General features: G+C 38.0%; 1 protein-coding gene across 6 annotated transcripts in view; it reads left to right on the forward strand.

Moving 5' to 3' along the window:
- DGKH (diacylglycerol kinase eta) overlaps nt 1-26793 on the forward strand; it is a 175332-nt gene that overhangs the window by 89941 nt on the left and 58598 nt on the right. For 4 of the 6 annotated variants that reach the window (XM_032873944.1, XM_032873945.1, XM_032873949.1 and 1 more), the window contains exons 5-8: nt 16683-16787; nt 17062-17194; nt 23723-23829; nt 24496-24621. In XM_032873944.1, the coding sequence (XP_032729835.1) occupies nt 16683-16787; nt 17062-17194; nt 23723-23829; nt 24496-24621 (471 nt within the window). Of the gene's footprint in view, nt 1-320; nt 406-15072; nt 15549-16682; nt 16788-17061; nt 17195-23722; nt 23830-24495; nt 24622-26793 lie in introns of those variants that run through there. The other 2 variants (XM_032873947.1, XM_032873948.1) reach the window with 2 other exon arrangements.

Below are 26793 nucleotides of genomic sequence, written 5' to 3' on the forward strand. Positions count from 1 at the left end.
TTGATAAAGAGCTCACAGAGGACGGTAACCAATATTATACAAAGATCTGCAAAGTCATGGGATTGACACTAGAGACCACTTTTTTATCTTCAAGATTTGGGGAAATCTGACATCTTTTTAATATTTGAGGGATTGTCATGCATAAGAGGTGGTTGACAGGTTCTGTGTTACTTCAGGGTGCAGGACAAAGATTCACAGTTGAATTCACAGAGGGACAATTTTAGCTCTGCATAAAAGAGCTTTCTAACTTGAGTCATCTGATAGAACAGGCCTTTTGTGATGTAATAGCTCTGTCCATTATTTGAAATCTCAAGTCCTCTCATTCCCTATGAACTGGAAAAGGCTTTCAAGAACAGAGTTCTCAGAGCAGACTCAGGCTCACAATGCTGAAGTGAATTTCTCAAGGTTGGATGGCTAATAGCTATGCATAGCTAGTGTGGAATTTGGGGCTCCCAGCTCTTGGGGTTTACTGAGAGTAAGTGAGGAATAGTGGGTTTAGAGATTTCCCTGGCCCTTTCCACACACTCTGTCATTCTACCACACAGCAAGAGCTAAGTGACCATCCTTTGAGATGCTGTTGGAGAGATCTTTGCACGGTGTGTGTATATGTGGGAGGGAGTAAGGGGAGGTGGCAGAAACTGAAATTTCCTTGCAGACGCAGACTATCTTCCTCACCACTGGATCCCCAGGGCTAACACAAGACCTGGTACAGAGGGGAAAGCAATAAATATTTGTCAAACGCATGAAAGAATATGTCTTGTTGAATGAATGAATGTAAACTCTAGTGTTCCTTTGGGAGAAATTTGTCATTTCAAGATTTAGCTAGAGAGCACGGTTTCCTAATTTCCCCCAGTGAGGTTGGATTATAACATACCCATAAATACTTATATTCTAGTTGAACTCTATGTCGTGACTCAGGTGATTTTTAAATCAACGACAAGTCTTACAAACATGATTCTTGCTGTGATTAATGGTTGTGGTGGTCTCCTAATTATTCCATGCCTGATCTTGGCAGACCACAGATTTTTTATGTCTATGTTGGCTTAACTATTTTATGGTACTCGAAAATCATACCACATTAATGCAATTTGAGTGGATGTTTTGATTCTTAAAATTGACTTATATGCAGTTCAGATGGCTTTATTTGATGAAAGCTGATAATTTATAAGTGGAGTTTGAAATTGGCATTCCTTTTTTCTCTAACTTGGACATCAGGCTTTTAGAAATGAAATAGCTGATCATTGTTTCCGTAGGTATATCATGTTTATCTTTTCATTGAATGGTATAGCATCTTTTCCAAGAGTACACTTAATGTTATGATGAGCTTCCTCAGACCAAAGTCCTAGGAAACAAACCATTGGTCCTTTTGTGGTTAGACTAAAATCTTGAGGTGCTAGGCTCATAATGTAAGAAAAACCATCAAGACAAATCAGCTAATCCTTCTCCCTTTGGGAACCTTTGTAGGAATTTAGAGTTGTTGTTTTATACAAGTGAAGTGTTGCTCATCAAAAATGTCTTAGGTTGTACATGCCTTTTCAGGATGGATAAAAGCATGTCCACCAGTAAGGATTGACAGAGATGGACTTCAACGTGCTGCTGAAAAAGAAAGATTTTAACCTAAGGTTAAATACAGTATGACCAAGATAGGCACTTCACAGGTTAGGTTGTAAAAAGAGTTTTTTTTTTAAGACTTGGGTTCATCAGTGCCTTCACAGCCCACATTATCCAGCATTCACAGAGGTGGTGAAAAGTACTGTTTATGTGTGCCAAAACATACGTACAAGGCTACTTACCTATTGTAATAGCATGAGATTGGAAATAACCTAAATGTGCAAGTTAGAGACTGGTTGAAATGAATTATGAACTGTTTCACATAGTACAGTGTTACACCACCATGAAAAAGAAGTAATCAGCTCCATACATAATAATACACACTGAACTCCAAATTTTATTCAGTGTGAAAAGCCAGATGTGGAACAGTGTGCATGTATAAAATGTTACTCAGTGGTTTTTACTCTGTTTGGGGGTGGGGGTGGGGGTGGGGTGTTGTGTGTATGGGCCCACAGTCATGCATTTAAACCCTGAAAGTTCACATATATGTTGTATATGCAGAGACTATCTCTGAAGAGATACAGATAAGCTGACAGATATTTGCCTTTAGGAGGAAGCCTTGGTAGCTGGGGGGCAGACTTGGGAGGGAGATGTACTTTTCATCCTAAATACATTTAAAATTTTTTTGTTTGTGTCACAAATGCTCATTCCTTATTCAAAGAAAATTCTAAATGCTAAATGAGAGCCCTTTCTGGCAACTTCCTATCAGATGCATTTGACAAGAGTGATGGACTTAGCAGGAAGCCCAAGTTGGACACTGCTACAGTCCAAGGGAACCATTATAAGGGTATATCAAACCATCTGTAATCGGAGGGAAGGAAGTAATACATGAGGGCTCTTGTGGGAAAGACTGGAAAGGTGTGGCTAACAGGAAGGGAGAAGAGAGAGGAGGAAGCTAATGTAGAGTTGTTGAATTTGGGAGGATTGCTATATAAATGATGCCTTTAATTAAGGGTAGAAAATGAGAATACAAGTAGGTTTATTGGTAGTGAAAAAAGACATTGTGAACTGGACACTATGAATTTGAAATGATAGTAAGATACCCTGGTAATGTCTAGTAGGCAATTGAGAGATGCTTTAAAAACCTATTAAAATGGCTTAAAGGATTCCTTTAGTGTCATTTCATGGCTCTTTTTTAAGTTTCTAGCATATTCAGATGTCTTCTGTATTCCTTAAGTATGATCATGGTGTAATGGAAAATTTAGGTTTTAGAAATGTTTTAGTTTTGTGGTGACTGGTATAAACAAGATAATTGTTTTGTTTTGAACTTTCCCGTTACATATGTGTTCTGTACAAAGCAATTTACGGTTATAAACCAATAGAGCTTGTGCCAAGGGAATGAGGCTAATGCTTTGTTCCAATCTCTGGTACATTCTGAAAATATTAAATGAGTGGTAAAACTTCTGCTGTGTCCATTAACTAATACTCACTGCTAATTTACAGTAAGAGTGTATGTGGCAGCCTACATAAATCATTTCTAAAATCACTGTGATCCTTGTCATTACAATTAATACTAAAAATACCCCTCTCATTTTCCTGTGTATAATGTACAAATAAGATACTTATATGATTATGCATATGACATGTGTATATATATCATACTATATATGATAATATATATGATTATATATATCCTGTCAATATTTTGTTTTCTAAAGGTTCCTGGTTTGCAGAGACCCGAGTTAGCACATTTATTATTGTTGTTGTTTTTATTATTAATTTACTAGCACCTTTCCTTGCTCATCTTTAAAGTATATACAAGTATATATAGGATTTAAATACAACTGTACAGTTGCCCTAATTCTTTTTAAGAGGAGAAAAAGAGAGCAGCATGTGAAGGCTTTTCTGCCTATTCTTGTAGGGTAATGTCAGTAAATTCTTTACTATGCCTTTATTCTCTAGTAGATGGCTAGGAAGGCAGGCAGAATTTAGTTTCAAATCTTACGTGTCCTTTGTGACCTCTGGCAATTGACAAACCTTTCTGAGCCTTAGGTTCCTCAAGTGTAAAACGGGTTGCTACATTTGGGGTTGTGTAGACGCCATAAGATCTTGTGCCGTCTATAAATCTTACTTATCTTCTATAAATAATATATTTTATGTTTAGCACACCCAGGTCCTGGCCTGTAAAAATTACTCCGTAAGTGGTAATTCTTACTATTTTGGACTTGGAAGCTATTTCCATTCCAGATGTGAAAGCTGCAGTTGTCCAAACTTCTCCCTCATCATCACACCTCACAACCACATAGTCACCAAGTCCCATTAATTCTGTCTCCAAAAAACTATTGACTCTTTTTTGTGTGTTCTCTCTGCCCACATCTTCATGTCATGGTCTCATACACAACAGACCACTGCTGCCGTAACCTCATGTCCTGTCAGGCCGTTTCCAAAGGTTCATGAATCTTCCACTGGGTGTCAGTTGATTAAGTGTCAGACTCTTGATTTCAGTCCAGGCCATGATCTCTGGGCCTGAGATCAAGCCCCTCAACGGGCTTAGCGGGGAGTCTGCCTGGGGATTCTGTCCCTCTCCCTCTGCCCCTCCTTATTCTCTCTCTCTCTCTCTCTCTCAAATAAATAAGTAAATCTTAAAAAAAAAAAAAAAAAAAAAAAAAAAGACTTCTCTCTTGGGACCCGACCACCAAGCTGACCCCTCTGTACAACCGCCAGCCTCTGTCTAGAACGTGTGATTCCTGGTTCTTCCTGGCTGAAAACCCGTTAATGTGTGCTCTGTCACTGTAAGCTTCAGATCCATTCCCCTTAGCATGATAAAGGTTTTCTGTGATTACCTCTCTGGCTTTGCCTTGTTCTTCCACCGGTGGTGGCCATCTTATGCTACTCACAATACCCAGCTCTTATCTTGACCTTTCCTCCTCATGGGTTTGTATGCCCCTTTGTTTGCAGGATCCCTTCCTCCTCTCCCTTCTCCCTGGCTCCCTCCCCACAGAAATCTCCCTCCCCAAATCTCACTTGCCTCTCACCCTTACTTGCTTGAATATCACTTCCCGGAAAGCTTTCCCTGACTTTTGACCTTGGTTGGCTTCCTTTCACTGCATTCTAGGAACTCCCTGGGTGCTGACAAGTAAATACTGGTCCAGATCTTGAAGGAGCTTGGAAGCTAAGCCAAGTGGGTTTGGAAGATGGCAGTAACCTACTGTACTGGAATTAGGTTTACTTATCTGTGTTCCTCATTGAACTGCAGGCTCTGTGAGTATAAGGACTGGGTCTTTCCTCTCTGCGTCCCTGAGTTGCCACGTTGCTTGGCAAAAAATAAGGCACTCTGTGTTTTCTAGTGAATGAATGAAAATTTGGTGCTGGAGTCAAAGAGTGTCCGTTTTAAACTATCACAATAGGTATCACAATGTTGTAGCTCATTTACCCTGTCGTCGTTGCCCATCACTTAAGATTAATATGCTCTGCGCTAGAATTGTGCTTGGCCTTTGCAGTACAGTTGTGAAGCAGACACGAAGTGGGCAGACTCCGAAAAGGATCAAATGCTAATATGTAAGTGGACAGAAGTGCTGTTGAGGTAAGAATAGCAGGTCGTGGTGGAAAGTCAAAGTGGAAAACTTACATGAGGTTATCAGAGAAAGTGTTAGAGGCCCCTAAGTATCCTGTTTTTCAAGATCTTCACTATTAATTATTCGGAAGAAATGTCATTGGTATCCATGGATAGTCATAAGATAGGAATATAGTAAGAAAATAGAGGACCATGTCATTGATTTTCCAGTTCATTTTACAATATCAAAAGTTATAATTTTGTATTATATCTATGATACGCGGGTGGTAGGCTGAATGATGGACCATAAAGATATTTACATTCTAATGTCTATAAACTGTGAATATCACTTTATATGGCAAAAAGGACCTTGTAATTTTGATTGTGTTAAGGATCTTGAGATAAGATTGTCTGGGGCTATCAAGTCCACCTGGTATAATCACAGGGGCCCTTATAAGGAAGAGGCAGGAGGAATCAGGGAAGATTTGACCAAGGAAGTAGGAGGTTGACTTGATGCAAGGAAAGGAGCTTGAGCCCCAAGGAATACAGGCTGCATCTAGAAGGGAAAAAAGCAAGCAAACAGATTTTCTCCTATAGCCTCCAAAAGCAATGCACCCCTTTGGACACCTTGACCCTAAACTTCTGACTGCCACAACTGTAAGAGGAATAATTTGTTACAGCAGTGATAGGAAACTAGTATGTTAGGAGCTGACCAAACATTGATAGCTACAGTTTGTTTGAATGCTTTTTTTTTTTTAAAGATTTGTTTATTCGTTTATTTGATAGACCGAGATTACAAGTAGGCAGAGAGGCAGGCAGAGACAGAGGAGGAAGCTGTCTCCCCGCCAAGCAGAGAGCCCGATGTGGGGCTTGATCCCAGGACCCCGGAATCATGACCTGGGCCAAAGGCAGAGGCTTTAACTCACTGAGCCACCCAGGCGCCCCGTTTGTTTGAATTCTAAGAAACTTTTAATACTGACTTGAATCCAAACCTAATTAGTCTTTGAAGAAATGGTGGTTTATTGTTATACATGGAATTTATCTATACAAATAATAGAATAGGATACCACAGTAAGCAACACAGAAAGCCTTTCTTGGTGGACTCCCTGGGGCTTTTGCCCCAGGTCCCTTTTCCAGGGAGAGCAGGATACAGAAAGGCTGTCTTTATCTTCTATGATTTCACTATATCCTTCTACCTTTGGTTCTTCAGTGAATCAGAGACTCTGAGAAGTCACAATTAGGCCCATTACTCTGAAACAAAGTCTTAAAGACAAGATAGTCCCAGAAGATGTTAAATAGATTGCTTTCTTTAACACTTTTCATGTAGATTCTAGGACTATATAAATTACACAGTGTTGAATTCAGTTGCTTATTTGAAAACTGGATTCTGCCAGCTTACATGCCTCTATTTTATTGTGTTAATGTTTTATTAAATGCTTTTCAGTAAAATTTTGATTTTAGAGTATGTTGGATTTTTATATTGAAATAAAGGGAAAAAATCACTTTTTAGATTGTGAGATCCTATGAGAATACTGTGTATGTAGTGAGAACATTGGTACTTGACCTCATTGAAATCTGTGGTTTCTTTTTTCACGAAAACATATCAGAATTTATGTTTTATTTATATTTAATACTCTAAGGTAGTAAAAAACCAACATTAGGTTATAGAGGGAAATCAAATTAACATGGAAAATGACTTTGTTATGAAGCCATTATTCCTTAGTCAAGAAGTAGGTTTTGTGTCCTGCAAACCTAATCTTAAGCAGAATCATCGAAGCTCAAGAATTATGGAAGTGAGATTTGCATGGTTCTCCTCTGCTCTGACCATCCCACCCATCTCACTCAGTGATCAGAAGACTCACATCATTAGCTTCTGTGGACATTTGAGGTCATTTGGGCAAGGAGACCACATTACTCTCTTAATGTGAATTTGATACAGGAAAGGGCAGTTTAAAGTTCAGAAATTTGGGTCCTGATGGGTGTGGTCTGTAAGCTGAGTTCAGGCCAAGGGTTAAAAAGGGTCTACCTAAGAGAAGACTAAGATACCCAAATCCCTCAACTCTGTCCTTGTCCTTAGTTCCTTGAAGGGTTTTCCTTGTTCTCCAATACTTGAGTACATTTTTTCTTTTTAATTGTGAAAAAGCCCATATCCCCATTGCCCAGCTCCTACTACTATCTTGATGTTGCCAACACTTGCTTCATCTAGTCTGTCTTTCCCCTGTTTTATCTAGAGTGTTTTAAAGCGGATCTTTCACATCGTTCTACTTGACCCCTCATTCTTCAGGAGCCATCCCTAAAAATATCTTCGCCAGTTTTTAACTCTACTTCTTTTTCATTGTTCTCAAAGTCTGTGAAAGAGCTTTATGGAATTGCCTGTAGCTTCTCAATTCAGTATTTTACAGTGAAGGAATAATCCTTTGTTTTTATTTTTATTTTATTTTACTTGCTATAACAGTGCTGTTACTGTTTTTTCTTTTTCTTTTTTTAAAGATTTTATTTATTTATTTGACAGATAGAGGTCACAAGTAGGCAGAGAGCCAGGCAGAGAGAGAAGGGGAAGCAGGCTCCCTGTTGAGTAGAGAGCCCGATGAGGGGCTTAATCCCAGGTCCCTGGGATCATGACCTGAACCGAAGGCAGAGGCTTTAACCCACTGAGCCACCCAGGCGCCCCATTACTGTTTTTTATTAACTCCTCATAATAGAAGCATATTAACGTATGGTAGACAACTCATTTAGCTTTTACATTTGTTTTTCCCCTTCAATATGTTGTAACAAAATTAATCTCATGCTTAATTTACAGAGATGATTGAAGAATCTATGAGATATGGCCTTTTTGCCATAAGTCTGTAGTCAAGTATTCCTGTAGATAAGAAGACAGACATTTTCTTGGCAAAGATGTTCTGGTCTTGTCCAAAGGTTTTTTTCCTTTCTATAATTAGTACATTTCTCAGAATAGTAGTTATACATATTTACCAAAAAAAAAAAAATTCCATCAGAATCTATTTTGTCAATACTTAACACTTTTTTGTGGAATCTTTTCACAAGTGAGTAATGTTTCATATAATGCTACAGAAATCTCCATCAATTATTTATTCCAGAGTTTAGGTAATTACTTGATTTATAGTTTGATTTTTGAAATTAATATTATATATACAGATGATAAATGACTTAAAATAAGCAGCATTGGGGTATACTTCCTTGTGTCCTGACTAAATGTCTCCCTCTTTATTCTGAGAGTTGATGCACATGTTTGATACCCCAAGTCTACATTCCAGGCATGCCCACAAAGATCAGTAAGTTGTCTTCAGCTAGAATGACTCATCCATTGGAAAGATGACCAGTCCGTCAAAACCAGAAGGATGGAATGACTTGCAAAGATCCTCTTTAACTCTCAGTGAAGGGTGTGTATGTGCATTTGTGTATAAATCTAAACATGGCTCGAAATAGACGTCTGAAAAGATTTGTAGATCTTTCTGAAAGGGACTAGGAAGACCTTAGTTCAACTTCCAAGCAATATGATTTAGAATCCTGTTGACATCAAACACTGCCTGCATAGCAGAATTTCTTTATAAATTCCATTTATAAATAATTGTAGATTAATAATGAGGCTCTTGAGTGTATATGAATTACCTGCCAACCTCAGTCTTATCATTTAGCCTATTACATTGTTATATGTTATTTGACATCATTTGAGATATTGTCAGGTTTGTGCTCCAAGATGTTGTGGAATTACTCTCTGCATGAGCACAGAATGCAGGTTCCACAGTGTTCACAGCTCTATGAAGAATGTTTAGGGTATTACATCAGTACAGTAGGGTCTCTTTTTATTTATTTATTTTATTTTATTTTATTTTATTTTTAAAGATTTTATTTATTTATTTGACAGACAGAGATCACAAGTTGGCAGAGAGACAGGCAGAGAGAGGAAGAGAAGCAGGCTCCCCGTTGAGCAGAGAGCACAGCCCGATGCCAGGCTCGATCCCAGGACCCTGGGATCATGACCTGAGCCAAGGCAGAGGCTTTAACCCACTGAGTCACCAGGCGCCCTGATTTTTAATCTAAAATTCTGTTATTCAGTTGATTTGAATTATACTATCTGGCTCTTTCTTTGGTCTTGGTGCCAAAACCACATTTGTTGTGACAAGTTACTTTTCTTAGTCTTCCATTAAAATTCAAACACCACTGGGACAAAATAGGCACTGAACCTTTATCATCTATAACACCTCAGAAAAAATCACTTTTAGATCAGGAGTTGTCATCTTTGGAAATAGATGGGACTTGAGGCGACTGGATGATAAAATAGGGAAGTATTGACCCCAGCGGGAAAAGGAGTCAGTCTGTGCAGGACTTGCAACCTCAGATGCCTCCAGGGGCCCCTTAGTGACCAAAGTGTATGAAATAGCCAGCAGAAGAAAATAGGTTTAAGAGCAAAGTACATGTCTAAAATGATGGATTTTAACTTCTTGTCACTGTTGTGGTTTTACAACACAGCACTGCAGGATTCCAACAGGATGGCCAAACAAAGACATCAGAGATCATCATTTTGGGGCCTCTGTTATACACACGCGGTGGGGTAGGTGGTAGACTCATTCCGGTGGATCCCCCACTGAATACTGAATACTATTAGGGACAGTTGAGGGCACTGGAAATTTGGGAGCACAGTGGTGCTGAAAAAGGAGATAAGGAGCTATGAAGATTAAGAGCACTTTCATTCCATTCCTGAGACCAGATCCTGACTTGACTAATAGCAAAGTTGGATGCTTCTAGTACCTTCCATGATTAATACAGAGGCGTGTATCAGAATCACCTGTGTAGCTTTGCCAGACTACAGAGTACATGAAATTATCCACGCCTCCCTCTAAACTAAGATTTCAATGTCCGCATTGGTTTGGAGCATGGTTGGCTGTATTTTGGAAAAATCCTTGTCTTGATTTAGGTGCACACATATAGCTGAGGACCTATGCTCTTGGATGTAGAGGTTCCCTGGTTACTGTTTAAAATATGGGAGTAAGAATCTCTACTCTCATAATAGTCACTTAAGGGACTGCATTACAATTTGGCACATTTAAGTTGTCAGGGTGAATTATTTCATTTCATAAAAGAAGAATGAAAAAATGCAATATATACATAACTTAAGAGCTGGTTGTAGATATGTGAGAATGAAGAAGTAGGTACTTTAAAACTGAGCTGTTCGCAACTTCAGTCGCAAACCTAGTGTTAAAGAGACATAATTACACCTGAATTGGCTTTAACAAAAGTCAAATTATATCCCACAAGTTATAATAAACACAGGCAGTAAAAAATTGTTATGATGACAACTAAACTTTCTTTTTGTTCTGCTGTCCAAGAAAGGCTTCTTACTGCATATGAATTTTTATTTCAATCAAATAGTTCAGGTTTAATCACTAAAAATAAAAAAAAAGTTGCATTTCATAGAAATGGAATCACACAATATGTGGTCTTTTGTAACTGGCTGCTTTCACTTAGCATGTTTTCAAAGTTCATCCATGTTGCAATGTTGTCAGTCTCTCTCTTTTTTAATTCCCTGTATTTATTTAAATTTTTCCTTTTTTACTTTTGCAATTACATATCTGGAAAGCAATACTTTTGAATTTCAAGTTGGGATATCAGGTTAACTTTGTAAATGCATTTGGATTAAGGAATTGATTTGATTTAAATAGATGAATTATGTAGTTGTTATCAAACATGGCATCAATTTCTTTTATGTCAAACCTCATTTTATTTTTTTAATTAGAAAATTGTTTCCATTTTTTTTATTTGGGTGTGGGTGTGGTTGAAACACAATGTTACAGTAGTTTCAGGTGCACATCGTAGTGATTGGACAAGTTTTTACATTATGCTGTGCTCACCACCAATGTCGCTCCCATCTGTCACCATACAGCGCTATTACGGTGTCATTGTGTTCCTTATGCTGTGCCTGTTATTTCCATGACTTACTCATTGCATAATCAGAGACAAAGTAGATTTATTGTTGCCAGTGGCTGGGGGCGGGGCCAGGTTTGGAGGAAATTGGGGAGTTACTGTTAAGGGGGTTCATTTTTGGGGTTGTGAAAACGTTCTGAAACAGATAATGGTGATGGTTGTATAATGCTGTAAATACACCAAGAACCATCGAATTGTACGATTTAAGCAGATAAATTGAATTAGTATTGTGACTTACATCTCAATAAAGCTGATATTAAAAAATAAAAAAAAGTAAAAATGTATATAGTTTACTTTTTAAAAGATTTTTATTTATTTATTAGAGAGAGAGAGAGGGAGAAAAGAGAGGGAGAAGCAGACTCTCCGAGCAGGAAGCCTGACATGGAGCTTGATCCCAGGACACCAAGATCATGACCTGAGCCAAAGGCAGACACTTAACTGCCTGAGCCACCCAGGTGCTCCTGAAATATATATATATATATATATTTCCCAAAAAAGGACTGCCATAGGGCAAATATGATTAGTTTTATGTTGTAAAGAACTTTAGATCAGAAATAAGAATTTTCTAATGGAAAAAGTTGTTGGACATTTCAGATTACCACAGAAGTTTTCAGAGTTTCCTTCATTGCAGAATCAAAAATCTGAGTTAAAAGAAGGAAATGTCTGTTGGCATAGTTAAAGCGTGGTACCCTACTAGAGATGGCATGCCCCACTCTTCAGTATTGTGCAGGGATCTGATGTGTTTCGCTTTGGTAAGCCTTCTACCATCTTATATTCCCGCTGTGGGTGAGATGAGATGCTGTGCAGTTAAGGGGGGTTGGTTTTTTCCCTCATGTTTGTTGACATTTTCCCAGTACCTTCTAAGGAGCAGCTGATTGTCATCATTCCCCTTTTGGTGTGTTCTAGTCAGTGACTATTTTGTTGGCAAAATGCCTCCAGTTTATGTTATTTTTTTTTTTTAAGATTTTATTTATATATTTGATGGAGAGAGACATGGAGAGCAGGAACACAAGCAGGGCGAATGGAAGAGGGAGAAGCAGGCTTTCCTGCTGAGCAGGGAGCCCCATGTAGGGTTCGATCCCAGGACCCCGGGATCATGATCTGAGCCAAAGGCAGATGTCTAATGTCCCAGGCATCCCGAATTCATGTTATTTTGACTGTGGACACACTTTTAAAAGATATATATATATAAATCTGTACGTGTATACACAATTTCTGTCAGCACCAAGAACTGGGATGCTAATATTTTCGGAGCTTTGGCTTTCTTACAGACACTGTGCTGAATGCGTTCCGTGGATTGTCTCACTCACCCATACCACACTCCGTAGAGCTGGGAGTTAGTGCCTTATCCTCACTTAGCAGGTACCACACCAAGGCTCATAGAGTGGAGGGAACATTGTTCACAGCCATACAAGTGAGAAAGGCTGCTGTTGGTCTTCATTCAAAGTGGACTTAACTCCAGAGTGGAGGCACTGAATCTCTTTGCTGTTGCATTAGTGGCTTCTAATTGGGAATTTGCAGATTAGCAATTCCTGTAATTCACTGGGTTCTAGAAACATCCATCATTTTTTAAGTTCTAACAGTGTTGTGGGGAACAGCATAATAACTTTAGGGCACTGGTTTGCAAACGTACGTGAACTTTGCAATTATCTGGAAGTTAGAAAAAATAAAACCGGTGCCTGGGTCCCACCCTCATCTGTTCTGAGTTAATCAGTATGATTGTGGCCCGGACATTGGGATTTAAAAAATTCTCCCAGGTGATTCTAATGGGCAGCCAACTTTAAGAATTCCTGCTTTGAAACAACAGAGTTTTAGGTTCTGAATTCCCATCCTTCTGTTAGTTAAAAAATAAAAAATAAGTAATTATGTTTCATCACAATAGTACAACAAATTTGCTTTAGAAACCATAGACAAACCAAAAACATTATAATTACCTGTAATTCCTTCACTAAAAGATGACCAGTCCAGTATTTGTGTTTTTTTCCTGTGAATGTTTATGTACTTAAAGTCTTCACTATAATGTTACCCATCTATAGAATTTTATATATTTAATGCCAGATTGTCTCCTGTTTTATGTATCTGTATGCTTTATCAGACTGAGAAATTCTCGATTCTTATACACATGTATTAGTGTTGTTGGATTAATACTTACAGGCCAGTAACTCTCCAAATGGGTCTGTATGTCTGTTAATGGAGAGTTTGGATATTATTTGAGTCAGCATTTAGGAAACTGATTTAGATGTCTCTCCTTTGTGCTCATCTTCTACAGCTCTTTTTCGGACAAGCAAACCTTGGTTTACTTCCCTGTCTCTCTTCTAGATTACTGAGACAAAGCCCCTGTGGTTTGTGGCCTCGGGCTCTGGCATACCATACATGCTCAGGAAACGCTGGAATTTTCAGAATCTGAGGTCGAAGTGGTGGTTATAGTCCGAAAACTAATGACTGAAATAAGTTCAGATGTGCCTGAAAAAAATTTGGGGGGGATGTTGGGGTGGTGGAGGGAGAGGGTAAGAGTAAGGTCGAGATAAGGACAGGGGCTAGAGGACACTTGAAGATAGGTAAGTGGCAGATCCTTCAAGAAAGGTAAAAAGTAAAAAAATAAAATAAAATAAAAAGAAAGAAAGAAAGGCAAAAAGTCCTCTAGACTTCCTGGCCTTGGTTCCACTACCCCGCTGCCCCTGCCCCTGCCCCTGCCCCTGCCGAGTCTCAGAGAGCTCTCCCTGGGACTAGCCCCCTCCCCATACCTCTTATCTTTCCACTCCCCACCCTACTCATCTGTCATAATAAAAAGGCTGAGTATATTGATACTTTCAGAATAAGAACCAAATAATTTCCAGAGTTTGCTGCTTTCCAAATATTTTCCTAGTAAAGAATTGGATGAGAAACCACTGTAGTGTGATGGGGTTCAGTTAGGGTACAACCGAAGCTTATCAGCTAACAACTGTGACTGTCCCATTTTTTTCCTACAAAGGTGGAGGTTGAGGGAGAATTTAAATAAAAGGTGGGGAGAGGGCTCAGAGCTTTGGTAGGCTGGTTTGAGATTACCCCAGAAGAAAGGGCCAAACTGGGAGACTTTACAGGTTTACTTGGTGAACAGCCTTGTCATCAGCTGGGCCCAGATAACTTCAGGCTGCTGGAGGAGGTATTTTTGAAGATTTTATTTATTTATTTGACACAGAGAGAGAGAGAGAGATCATAAGTAGGCAGAGCAGCAGGCAGAGAGAGAGGGGGAAGCAGGCTCCCTGCTGAGCAGAGAGCCCGTTGTGGGGCTCCATGTGGGGCTCGATCCCAGGACCCTGAGATCATGACCTGAGCCAAAGGCAGAGGCTTAACCCAGTGAGCCAGCCAGGTGCTCCTGGAGGACGTATTTTTGATACTGAAGCCACAAAGCCAGACATCTCTGCATCACATGATTTACAAAGGATTTTCTTTTTCATACAGACTTCTTATAATGTAACTATAATCAGTAGATTTCTTAATCATGCTCAATCACAAGACCGGTAAATCAAAATTACTTATAAGTTCTTTTTGGCTCTTAAAACACCTTTTGTGTTATGATCTTTATTTGCTTATTATTGACCACTTTTTAAAGCATGTTTTTCTTAAAAAGGAGAAATTGCAAAAGTACACCTTTTACTTCCTTAGCAAATAAGGTGCATGCATGATTTATGTTGCTGAATTTTTTTAGGATTGAGGCATTTATATAGTTCCAAAAGCTATAAGAAAAATTCAAAGCTATTTCCCTATTTTTCTTTCTACTCTTCTTATTGAATTCACGGTGACTTTTAAAGAACATAAAGGCATTAATATAGTTAAAACCATCAGACATCCTGCTTTACTTCGAATTCAGTGATAAACAAAATGAAAGAATAAAATAACAAGCCTGATTTATTTATCTGAATAATGTGTGTCTCACTATAAGGTTATAACGAAAGCAGGGGAATCCTTAGAGTTATGTAGTATAGCAAATTATATAAATAAATAAATAAATAAATAAATAAAAGATGCTAGCGGTGATATTTATTCAGATAAGTATCAGATTTATTCAGTCAGTCCAGTGAAACTGGGAGGTTTCTGGAGTGCCCGGCTGGTCGTCAGAGCCAGGAGAGTATTATGATTTAATGGTGTCTTTTCTGCTGCATTTGATGAGCTGTCCTAGAAAAACATTTGAAGCAATAAAGTATCCATTTGGCTCCTAAGTAATGAGGGAGGCAGTGCTCTTTCATTAACTATTTATTCAGAAAGAAAAGTGACCAACTGCTAATAAGCTTTATCCAAAGAGGGTGGCGGAAGACAGGAGAAAATGCAGAAGTGAGGTTCTGTTCAATTTCATATGCAATTAACAAACACCCAAAGCTAAGTGGTTGGTGCTCCTCCTCCATGTGACTTCTGGCTGGCTGTATTTAAGTGCGAGTGCCTGTCAGATGCATGAAAGGCCCCTGGGTTTAAGGAAGGATTGTGCCGTCTACACCAAAGACCAAAAGAAAGGAGGCAATGAGCGGTGAGTAGCTAAGAGGGGGCTGATCTCTGTAGTTCTGAATAATGGGCTTATTTCCTAAGATGAACAGTAGTGATTGAGGCTTGCAGGGTTGCTCCTTTTGTTTTTAGATGATTACTGCTTTTTTAGGACTTCAGACATCTGCTCCAAAATGCAATATATAGACGATCACTTGATCGAATGGCTTCTAATTTGAGAAATTTCTTATTGGCTATGTAAGTAAGTATATGATTTGTTATTTAGAGAGAGTTTCAAGGTAGGCATGTAAAGGTTGCTTGTCTTCCACAGGTAAATATAGGGCCCCTTCTTTGCAGTGAATGCGTAGGATTTAGCAACTTCAGGATTACACCGAGAATACTGTATTCACACATAAATAGAGGCTCCTTTCAAGTCATTTCAGAATCTCACTTTTGAAGCACAATCTTCATTTCACTTGCTTAAGCCTTTTAATACAATAAATATACATTCTTTAGTGACATGATGAAAAGATGAAAGTCACAGTTATTTTCTTCCCTTAAAGCCAACTGAAGGACTTTTACGTTAATTCTTCTGCCCTGCTCTCACTAAAAAGTAGTAGTAGTTCTATTCGATGGGGGAAATATCCTTCCTATTTAAATCCTATTAAAATAGACAACAGAAAGGATATGTAAATCCAGCATTATTTAATAACAATATTCCTGATATTATCACAAACTGATTATGAATTATTCAATATTGCATTCCTTTGGTTTTCAGTTTTTTAAATTTCCATATTGAAAACTGTGTCTGAATTCTAAGCTTACTATGAATTATTCTGAAGTATATTTAAAAATCAGTTTTCAACATACATTCCATGAGATAGGAGTACATTGTTTATTTGCATTCATAGCCTTTGGTACTGGGCGAAAAAAGCCTAAGTAAGGAGCAATGATATTAAAGACAAGAAACGCCTCCTTGGAATTTTTCTTTCCTAGACCCCACTGTATCGTACTTAGAGAACTAAACTCTTTTATGTTACAGAGACTCTTACTGTCTTCATCAAGGAAATGAGGACTCCGAGATTAGAAATGGAATTTCCTCGTACGATTGATTGCTAGGTTTTACAATAATCTGTCTTGTTGGTTATTAACAATCATTAGATCGAATTACCCCTTTCAGATAATCACTCCATTTAGAAGACTGATGCTGTGCGCTGAGAACAGGAAGGAGATGGAGGACTGGATGAGCTCACTGAAGTCTGTACAGACCAGAGAACCTTACGAGGTAAAGTAGCATCTTTTCCCGGCACCTTCTGTTCTTGGAGAAGGAAAGTCATTCAAAGAGCTAAAGCTATATTCTGCAAAGAAAAGTATGTGTAGATTCATTAAGCAACATGCTTACATCTGATGTTGACCTTTTTAGATTTTTAACTTAAAGTGTTTCCATTTTAAAAAGTACACATTTGAAATTTTAATCCTAACTAAGTGCATCCCTGACGTTCACTGTCTGTCGTCTTGTTCTCTTGGTTGGCAAATCTGTGCTCACGTCTCGTTTCTAGGTGGCCCAGTTTAACGTGGAACATTTCTCAGGGATGCATAACTGGTACGCCTGCTCCCACGCGCGACCCACTTTCTGTAACGTGTGCAGAGAGAGTCTTTCCGGAGTCACCTCCCATGGCCTGTCCTGTGAAGGTACTGTAGCACGGGCTGGCCTTCTCCCTCACCACTGACCACACTGGGAACACACTGCCAGCCGAGCAGAGAAATGTGCCCCCTGGAAGCCATTTCCCGTGGGTGGAAGCAGGAACTGGGAGCACCTCAGTGGGAACGTAGCGTTTAAGTTTTACCGTAGCTTCAAGTGGAGCTCGTCGCACATAGGACCAACTTGGGAAGTGTTTTTGCTGAGGGAAGGATGAATACAAATCACTGGGAAGGAAGTATAAATCAAAATGTAGCATTGCATGTCTGAGGAACTAGCACCTGCTGCTTAAAAATCGTCTTTAGACTGTATCCATCTTTCTGGTTTTCTGGTCTTCTTTTTCTGTTCAGACTGGTTATGAGGACAAAACCTTCAGTGAGGACAGTACAGGCTTTTGGCAGAATTTCCCATTGTTATTTCTGTTTCATTGTTTTAAATGTTTTCTTTTACTTCACTTAATGTTTAATTGAAATGGATGCCATCCTTTTTAATTTCTTGAAAGTTTCCTGAAAATAAGCCCAGGGCTGTTGTTTTCATTATAGAATTTGTGGGTGGTGGTGGTGGTTTTTTAATAAAAAAGCAGTGGCCAGCCAAAGCAAATATACTAATACTTACCAAGAGAAAACTCATAACTTCTTCAGACTTACTTAATTCCATACCTCAGTGATCACACTACTGTGTACTTTCTGAACTAGATCTAATACTAATATTAGCTTTTTTCTCTAATATAAAAAATCTGAATTTTGAACATAACTTTATTAGACTCCATAATGAAATAGTAATAGAGTCCCAGCTTTCATTCACTTTAAGGTAGCTCCACGTTTTGACTTTTGTTTCCTGATCTGCAAAACAGGGATAATAGTCATTTATATTCACAGATGCTATGAAAATTAAATAGGAGAATATATCTGCAAGGAAACTACTTTTCTAGTCAAATAAATTGTGGAAGGTTGTAACTGTGCTCTGTAAGAAATCCGTCAAGTAAATAACTACAGATTGTGTCATGGCCTGAGGCATTAAAATTCGTGAAAATGAACATTTGGAAGAGATATTACACATTGTTTTTGTTTTTGTTTTTTTAATATTTAAAGAGTGGTTGCAAACGAGATGTAATTGCCCTTTATGACTTTAGTAATCTACAAGGGTTCCTGTGGCTCTGAGTTACTCTTAACAAGTGTAATACTCTGAGGTGTTACTTTGAAGGTCTTTTTAGTTGCCTCCTAGTCTCCCATTCCAAAAATCCTAAAAAATATATCAGATCTGAGATACTCTCTGGTACCCTACTGATTTGATTTATGCATTATTAGATATATTTAGTTGTTTTTATATTGAGTTTAAACTGGGATGACTAAGTATTTTTCCAAATCTTTTAAAAGAAAAATGAAAATTGTATTAACTGATGAGAATAAGAAACTTAAGGTCTTTCAATAAATTTATCATTATTCTGTTAATAATGAAGTCTTCCTGACAGTTAATGTCTCAGTTACTGTATTTTTGAATTATAGTTTCAGAAGAATATATGTTAGTCCTCATTTTCTCTGCTGATAAAAATTTTAAATATGTGGTGTCTTGCCCATTGGTACTGCTAGAACTGTAGCAAAAGGTTTTAAAAATCCCAAGGGTTTTATGAATGTATAAAGAAGTTTTTTTTTTTTATTTTACGAGAATGTGATTATTTAGGATCATTTTCTTGTAATCCAAGTCATACTTAAGCTTTAGACACTCCCCCCAAATCTGAATAAACTCCTTGCTTGACAAAAACAAAAGACATAGGATGCAAGAGGCTTTAAAAGAAAAAACAGAGATGCAAATACAAGAAAAATTCGTTCCACAATGAGTGAGTAAATTTATATTGGAATGGAATTCAGTTTCTAGTGTGTGAAGCCATCACTAAATTCACTTAATCCTTCTGCCCTTGTTTTTCACAGGAAAACAAGCCTGTACTGATTTGTCTTCTGAGTTTGTGTTGATTAATTACTAAAACTGTTATTTTAAAGCCTTGTATATGTAAAATATAGGAGTGAAAAATAGACAGAAAATACTTTTCATAAATGATTCCCTAAATCGAGAATGTCAGTAATAATTTCAGAGCCTATTTGTTCTTCACAGTTATTTAAACAGTAACTAAACAAAAAAGTTAAATGGTGATTTTTTTTTCTTTTTGATTCAACAGCATCAAATATGTTAACATAGGTACCTATGAATTTTTATCTTAGCCGCAATTGAACACTTAAAAATATTCAATGTGGTAGACTGAAAATTGCAATTAAAAAATCATAATTTAGTGACATGTCAGCATATTTTTTTTAAGTTCTGTGTTTTTAAGTAATAGCTTTGTAGGTCAGGGGAAAGTGCTTTATTTCAGAATAACTTTAGAATGGCCACCTAACAAAATTAAGGTGCCTATTAATCATTTCCATTCCTTAGTGACTGTAATCACAGTATAGTTTATTTTATTTTATTGTACGCTACATTAAGCACCTTTGCAATTTTCAAGACTCATTGCACGAAGCACTTTATTATTACAAGTGTGATTTTTATTTTTAATGAGCTATTTGATTTTTAATGGCAAAATTTTCAAAAAGCCATGAAATCATTCCCTGTTGCTCTCTTTTATTTCCTCCTTTTCCTCTTAAAAAAAACACTTATTGACTATTAATATCAAATACTTCGTTGTACTTAAAAAGCAGCCTGGGAATTAGTTGCAGATAAAACTAAAACTAGGACCACACTTTTGAGAAATACCGTAAGAGATGAAAGACCTAGAGTTCCTAATTAACCTCAGTTTTAAAATAGTCACTTGCATGGGAGCAAAAGGGAGCAGGTCATGCTAAAATTGTTTTTCAGACCAAGCTTACTTCCTTCGGTGCTCGCTTTTTACACATTTGTCTATCAACAATGAGATTCCATTGAAAAACCAGTTTATTGTCTATGAAGTCTGTGCTCGAGTCCCCAAGTCATTTATCACAAAAATAGTAGGATTTCCAGGAAAGAATTTGTCAAGGTACACAAAAGATCAGTTAAATGAAACATTTCCAATGTCTAGACTAATATTTTTCAAGGAAAAACTGACTCCGCTTAAGTGACCTTTTGCATATCTGCTCCCCATGACATCATGAAGCATTTTGAACATTTGGCTATAGACACTCAGGGATTTTACCCTTTCATTTGTGTGCTACAGTAAATTGGGACTTTTTTTTTTTAATTTTATTTATTTATTTGACAGAGAGACCTCAAGAGAGGGAACACAAGCAGGGAGAGTGGGAGAGGGAGAAGCAGGCTTCCCGCTGAGCAGGGAGCTCTGTGGGGCTTGACCCCAGGACGCTGAGATCATGACCTGAGCTGAAGGCAGACATTTAAGGACTGAGCCACACACATGGCTATAAATTAGGACTATAATTTCGGACTTTTTAAATCAGGACTTTTTAAAACAATGGCATGCATTCTATCATTTCAAACATGTTAAGGGTTTACAGTTAGAAGTGCAAAAATCATGTGAAAAAGAGCCACCTTCCATTAGCATTTAGGAGCAGTTACTTTTTCTATTTCCACTGACGTGATCTCTGCTTTTAAGTATCTGCGAAGTCAGAAACTGGTATAACATCCTTATCCACCAGTGCTTGGATAATTTGTATACTTAAAAGGATGAAGTTTAGTAGTAGTAAAGTTCTGATTTTCATAAGTAAGGGTCCCTTTCTCAGATAACCTGTGGCTTACTTGTTTTTCACACATGAGCTGCTGCTTTCCTGGTTGTTTCCTCTTATTTCTGTCTTTTGTGTTTTTTATTTGATATTTGTACAGATTGTAAACTGATTATCCAAATAGGTCTACTGAACGTCTGTCACCAACCATAGTTACAGAATTTTTCCCTTATGATGAGAACTTTGAAGACTTACTCTTATAACAACTTTCAAATATTCAAAGCAGTGTCATTAACTGTATTCACCATGCTGTGCATTACATGCCCATGGCTTATTTTATAACCGGAAGTTTGTACCTTTTGATGCCCTTCACCCATTTGGCCCACCTCCCTCCCCCTGCCTGGGCAGCCACCAAGGTGTTCTCTGTTTCTATGAGCTTGGTTTTTTGTGGGTTTTTTGTTTTTACAGTCCACATATGAGTCAGATCATAAGGCATCTGTCTTTCTCTGACTTACTTCAACTTAGCAAAATATCCTCTAGGTGCATTCATGTTGTCTCAAATGATTCATTTATATGGCTGAATAATAGTCCATTGTGTAGATACACATATGGATATCACATTTTCTTTATCTGTTTATCCACTGAGGGACACTTAGGTTGTTTCTGTTTCTTGGATGTTATGGATAATGCTATAATAACATGAGGGTACAAATGTCTTTGAATTAGTGATTTCATTTTCTTCAGATTAATACCCAGAAGTGGAATTGCTGGAATTGATAGTTCTATTTTTGATTTCTTGAGGATGCTCGGTACTGTTTTCCAGAGTGGTTGCACCAATTTGCATTCTCACCAATAGTGCACACGGGTTCCCTTGTCTTCAAATCCTTGCCAACACTTGTAATTTCTTGTCTTTTTGTAATGGCCATCCTAAGGTGTAAGGTGATATCTCATTGTGGTTTTGATTTGCATTTCCCTGATAATTAATGATATTGAGCATCTTGTCATGTGTCTGTTGGCCATCTATATGTCTTATTTAGAAAGATGTCTATTTAGATCCACTGCCCAATTTTTAAGTGGATTGCTTGGGTTTTGCTATTGACTTGTATGAGTTCTTTGTAAAATTTGAATGTTAACTCATTACCACATACATGATTTGCAAATATTTCTCCTGTTCAGTATGTTGTCTTTCATTTTGTTGATGGCGTTCTTTGTTGTGTCATAACTTTTAATTTAATGTAGTCCTGTTTGTTTATTTTTGTTTTGTTGTCTTTGTTTTTGGTGTCAGACCCAAAAAGATCATCACCAAGACTGATGTCAAGGAGCTAGCTGTTGGGGAGTTTTCTTCTAAGAGTTTTATGGTTTCAGGTCGTATATTTAACTCTTTAATCCATTGTGAGTTAACTTGTATATGTTATAAGATAGGGCCTGGTTTTATCTTTTTGCACATAACTGTTCAATTTTCCCAGCACAATTTAATGAAGAGACTGTTCTGTCTTCATTATATGTTCTTGGCCTCTTTGTCATAAATTAATTGGCCGTATATATGTGGATTTAATTCTGGACTCTCTCTTCTGTTCTATTGATCTATGTGTCTTTTTTTTTTTTTTTAAGATTTTATTTATCTGACAGAAGGAGAGAGATCTCAAGTAGACAGAGCATCAGGCAGAGGGAGATGGGGGGAAGCAGGTTCCCTGCTGAGCAGAGAGCCTGATGTGGGGCTCCATCCCAGGACCCTGGGATCATGACCTGAGCCGAAGGCAGAGACTTAAGCCACTGAGCCACTCAGGCGCCGCTATGTGTCTGTTTTCATGCCAGTACCATACTGTTTTGATTACTATGGCTTTGTCATATAGTTTCAAATTAGTGAGTATGATACCTTCCACTTTGTTCTTCTTTCTCAAGACTGCTTTGGCTGGCTATTCAGTCTTTTGTGGTTCCTTAAAAATTTTTGAATTATTTGTTTTAGTTATTTGAAAAATGCCATTGGAATTTTGACAGGGATTGCATTGAATAAGTATATTGCTTTGGGTACTATGGAGATTTTCGTAATATTAATTATTCCAGTTCATGAGCATGGGATATTTTTCCCATTTATTTGTGTCTTCAATTATTTTTCCTTCATGTCTTGTAAGTTTTAGTCTCTTTTTTAGGCTCCCTTTTGATAATATGGCTGGGCAGAATTAGTGATGGATATAATGTACTACCTCTTCATTATTTTCTTCTACATTATAATGTAATGATCTCAAACAGTAATACCTTTAAAAAACAATGCCATCTTTGTGACCTTTATCAACCTATTCCCTGTGACTGGATATTTTCTTGTCATACTTGCATTTTAAATCTCCTCCAGATTATCCTGTTCTTTATCTTACTGATATTTTAAAACTTTTCATTTTAAATACATGTACTGAAAAATACAAATATCAGAGGAATACAACTGGTAGGATTTTTCACAAATTAATGGCATTTATGTAATCAACACCCAGATTAAGAAAAAGGGTGTTCCCAGCACCTCTGTATTACTGAATTTTATTTAATTCTCTTTGTGTGTGTGTGTTTTCTCCTTTCTCCTAAAGAACTAGTTCTTTTGTATTTATTTCCTTTCTGTTTTATTTGTGAGTGGAATCTAAGTAGCAATCTATAGATTGATAAAAGTGCTTCATAAATACATAACCACATGTATCATAAATACATGAATATCTTCTGAAAAGATATTTTCAGAATACCTTTAGTATTGTTGAAGAGTAACTAAACTTTTTGAATTATTGTTTTTCTTCTTCCCCCTTGAAATTCCATGCTGTGATTTCCTCTAATCATTGTTCCAAAAGTATATATTTATTTAGAAACGGTTAACTTTTTTTTTTTTTTTTTTTTTTTTAGTGTGTAAATTCAAAGCTCACAAAAGATGTGCAGTGAGGGCAACAAATAATTGCAAATGGACGACTCTAGCCTCCATAGGGAAGGACATCATAGAGGACGAGGATGGAGTAAGCTCAGTTCTGTCTTTGGTTTCTTCCCAGTACCACCTCCCTCTTATTGTTTGCCCTGTGGAAAATGACAGAGTTAAGTGGGAGTATTTACTAGTAGGACTAAATGGAAAGCTTTGGTTAGTTAGGAGTTTCTATTTCCAGTTAGATCCTCCGTAGTTTCCTTTAGCTCTTAAATTTTGAGGGAAATGCGAGAGGGCTTGGCGATGATTGCTGTGCTGGGCTGGTGTTGGAGACCCTTACCTGATAGTAAAATATTCTTTAAGGCTGATCTTAGGTGTCTGTTCAGATGTTCGCTCCTAAGACATTGGGGCCTCCTTTCGGCAGTGTCCCCTCCACCTTTAAAACCTTGTCTCCATGGCAACTTACATACACATCTCTGATAGCACTTTGTAATCAAATCACTTCATGATAATGCCTTGACCTTCATTGCTCCTCAGTTAGACTACAAATCCCGAAGGTCAGGGATATGGTCTTGCTTATTTTTGTATCCCTGTGGTGCTCAGGTCATAATAGAGGGTCAATAAAAGTGGACTAAAATGAATGGGTGCCACAAGTGATACATATCTTGATTCCGTAGAATGAGAAATAACTGTAGACCTTCCCTAGGGTAAGAATGGTGTCCTACCATCTTTAATTTACCTGCTGTTTATTCTCACTGCGTAGGTAGCTATGCCTCACCAATGGCTCGAGGGTAACTTGCCCGTGAGTGCCAAGTGTGCTGTCTGTGACAAAACGTGTGGGAGTGTTCTGCGTCTACAAGATTGGAAATGCCTTTGGTGTAAAACAATGGTGAGAATCCTTTCTAATTCCTTCATAATTTTTTTTAAATCTATGTAATTTAGGAGTAAAGAATTTACTGTCAAACAGAGCATGGTAGCATACATACCCACTGTAACATTCAACTTTTTCCGAAGTATATTCCTTCCAGTCTGTTACTTTTTAAATATCCTTTTTGTAATGCCCTTGTCATCTGTTTTTTTTGTTTGTATTTTTTTTGTTTTTTTTTGTCTGAAGAACTTTTCCCCACAGTTTTGTTGTTTTTCATTATGCTATAGCCACATTTAATGGTTTACTATTTTTAGCCCTGTTTTACCACCTGTTACACACAGAAAGCCACCAAATTTTTATTGACATGTGAAGTATAATTTCAGTACAATACTACGCATGTTCTCTGACGGAACACCAAGTTCATTCAGCCATGCATAGGTATAATTGAAATTAGATTTTTTTTTTTAAGATTTTATTTATTTATTTGAGAGAGAGAGAGAGAGAGAGAGCATGAGAGGTGAGGGTCAGAGGGAGAAGCAGAGTCCCTGCTGAGCAGGGAGCCTGATGTGGGACTCGATCCCAGGACTCTGAGATCATAACCCGAGCCGAAGACAGTCGCTTAACCAACTGAGCCACCCAGGCGCTCTGAAATTGGATTTCTATATTACATATATATTATATAGATACATGTTTTAAAACTTTCTCACATGTGTAAGAAAGCAATGAGAAGTACGCATGGCATAACATGGAGCCAACGGCAAGGCATGGTCCTGTCTGTGCCTGACTGCCTGAGGACTGGGCCCGAGGCTTCATGAGGGCAGTCAGAGCAGAAACTCCGAGGGTGGACTCAGGCCACTCAGAGGTTGGCATGGTGCTCACCATAATAGAGTGGGGAGGCAACAGCTGTGGGTGCTCATCTCCGCGCTAGGTGATGCCGTCCAACCGTGGCAGCGATTGCCTTGCATTGGGCTGATTTGTTTCGTCTTGTGTTGAGTCTTGGAAGTCACTTCCCACCCACCCCCTCCAAAAAAGGGTGGAAAACTCATTTCTTTCAGTAAGTATGATGTAGATCCTCAAAGGAGAATGATGTGAGTACGCTGGGTTGATTTTGTAATCGGTGAGATTAATTCCATTTTTTTCCATGGGAAAAAGTAAGTCCTGCAGTTTTTCAGTTGGGCCTGATAGGTGATCTGTTTCCTCCTTCTTCTTTTTTTTTTTTTTTTAAAGATTTATTTATTTATTTATTTGACAGACAGAGATCACAAGTAGGCAGAGAGGCAGAGGCAGAGAGAGAGGAGGAAGCAGGCTCCCTGCTGAGTAGAGAGCCCGATGTGGGGCTCGATCCCAGGACCTTGGGATCATGACCTAAGCCGAAGGCAGAGGGCTGAGCCACCCCCACCCACACTGAGCCACCCAGGCGCTCCTCCTTCTTATTTTTAAATCAAACTTGATTCTATCCTCATGCTTTTATTATTCTTCATCAGTTACCCCTTTTGTCAGCCAGAGGTGTTACTTCTAATTTCTCTGATGCCCTGTAATATAATATATAGACTGTCTTAGGTATGTCTTTGGAGTTTTGGTGAAACTCTAACCCCTAAAACCCTCTTGTGGCACAACCCTAGGGTCAAGAATCACACGCTTCCCGACTGAGCCAACCAGGCGCTCCAACATTACTTATTTTATTTTATTTATTTATTTTTAAAGATTTTATTTATCTTTTTATTTAGAGAGAGTGTGTGAGTGAGTTGGGGGGAGGGGCAGAAGGAGAGGAAGAGCGAGATGCTCAAGTAGACTCTCCACTGAGTGCGGGTCCCAACATGGGGCTTGATTTCTGGACTCCTGAGGTCGTGACCTGAGCTGAAATCAAGAGTCAACCGACCGAGCCGCCCAGGAGCCCTCCTGGCATTTCCTTATTTTAAGAGTTTTCGCAGAAGGCCTGTAATCTAAAAATGTTATAAATAAATAAGAAAAATAAGTAAGTAAGTAAGTAAAGTGCTCCCATAAATGATATTTTAAAACTTCATCCCACCTAAGATTTCTCTTCAGGGGGGCAGCCTCTGATGTGTGCGCCTACTGCTAATTTCATTAGTCTGTACATCTGTTTCTCTGCTTCTGGAACTTCCGCTGTTCTCTTTTTGAAAAGAAAGCAGATTATGTATGTGATCAGTTACTTGAGAAAGGTTTTATAGAAGT

The sequence above is a fragment of the Lontra canadensis genome, unplaced genomic scaffold (assembly GCF_010015895.1).
Source record: "Lontra canadensis isolate GAN:19392208 unplaced genomic scaffold, GSC_riverotter_1.0 scaffold51, whole genome shotgun sequence".
NCBI lineage: Eukaryota > Metazoa > Chordata > Mammalia > Carnivora > Mustelidae > Lontra > Lontra canadensis.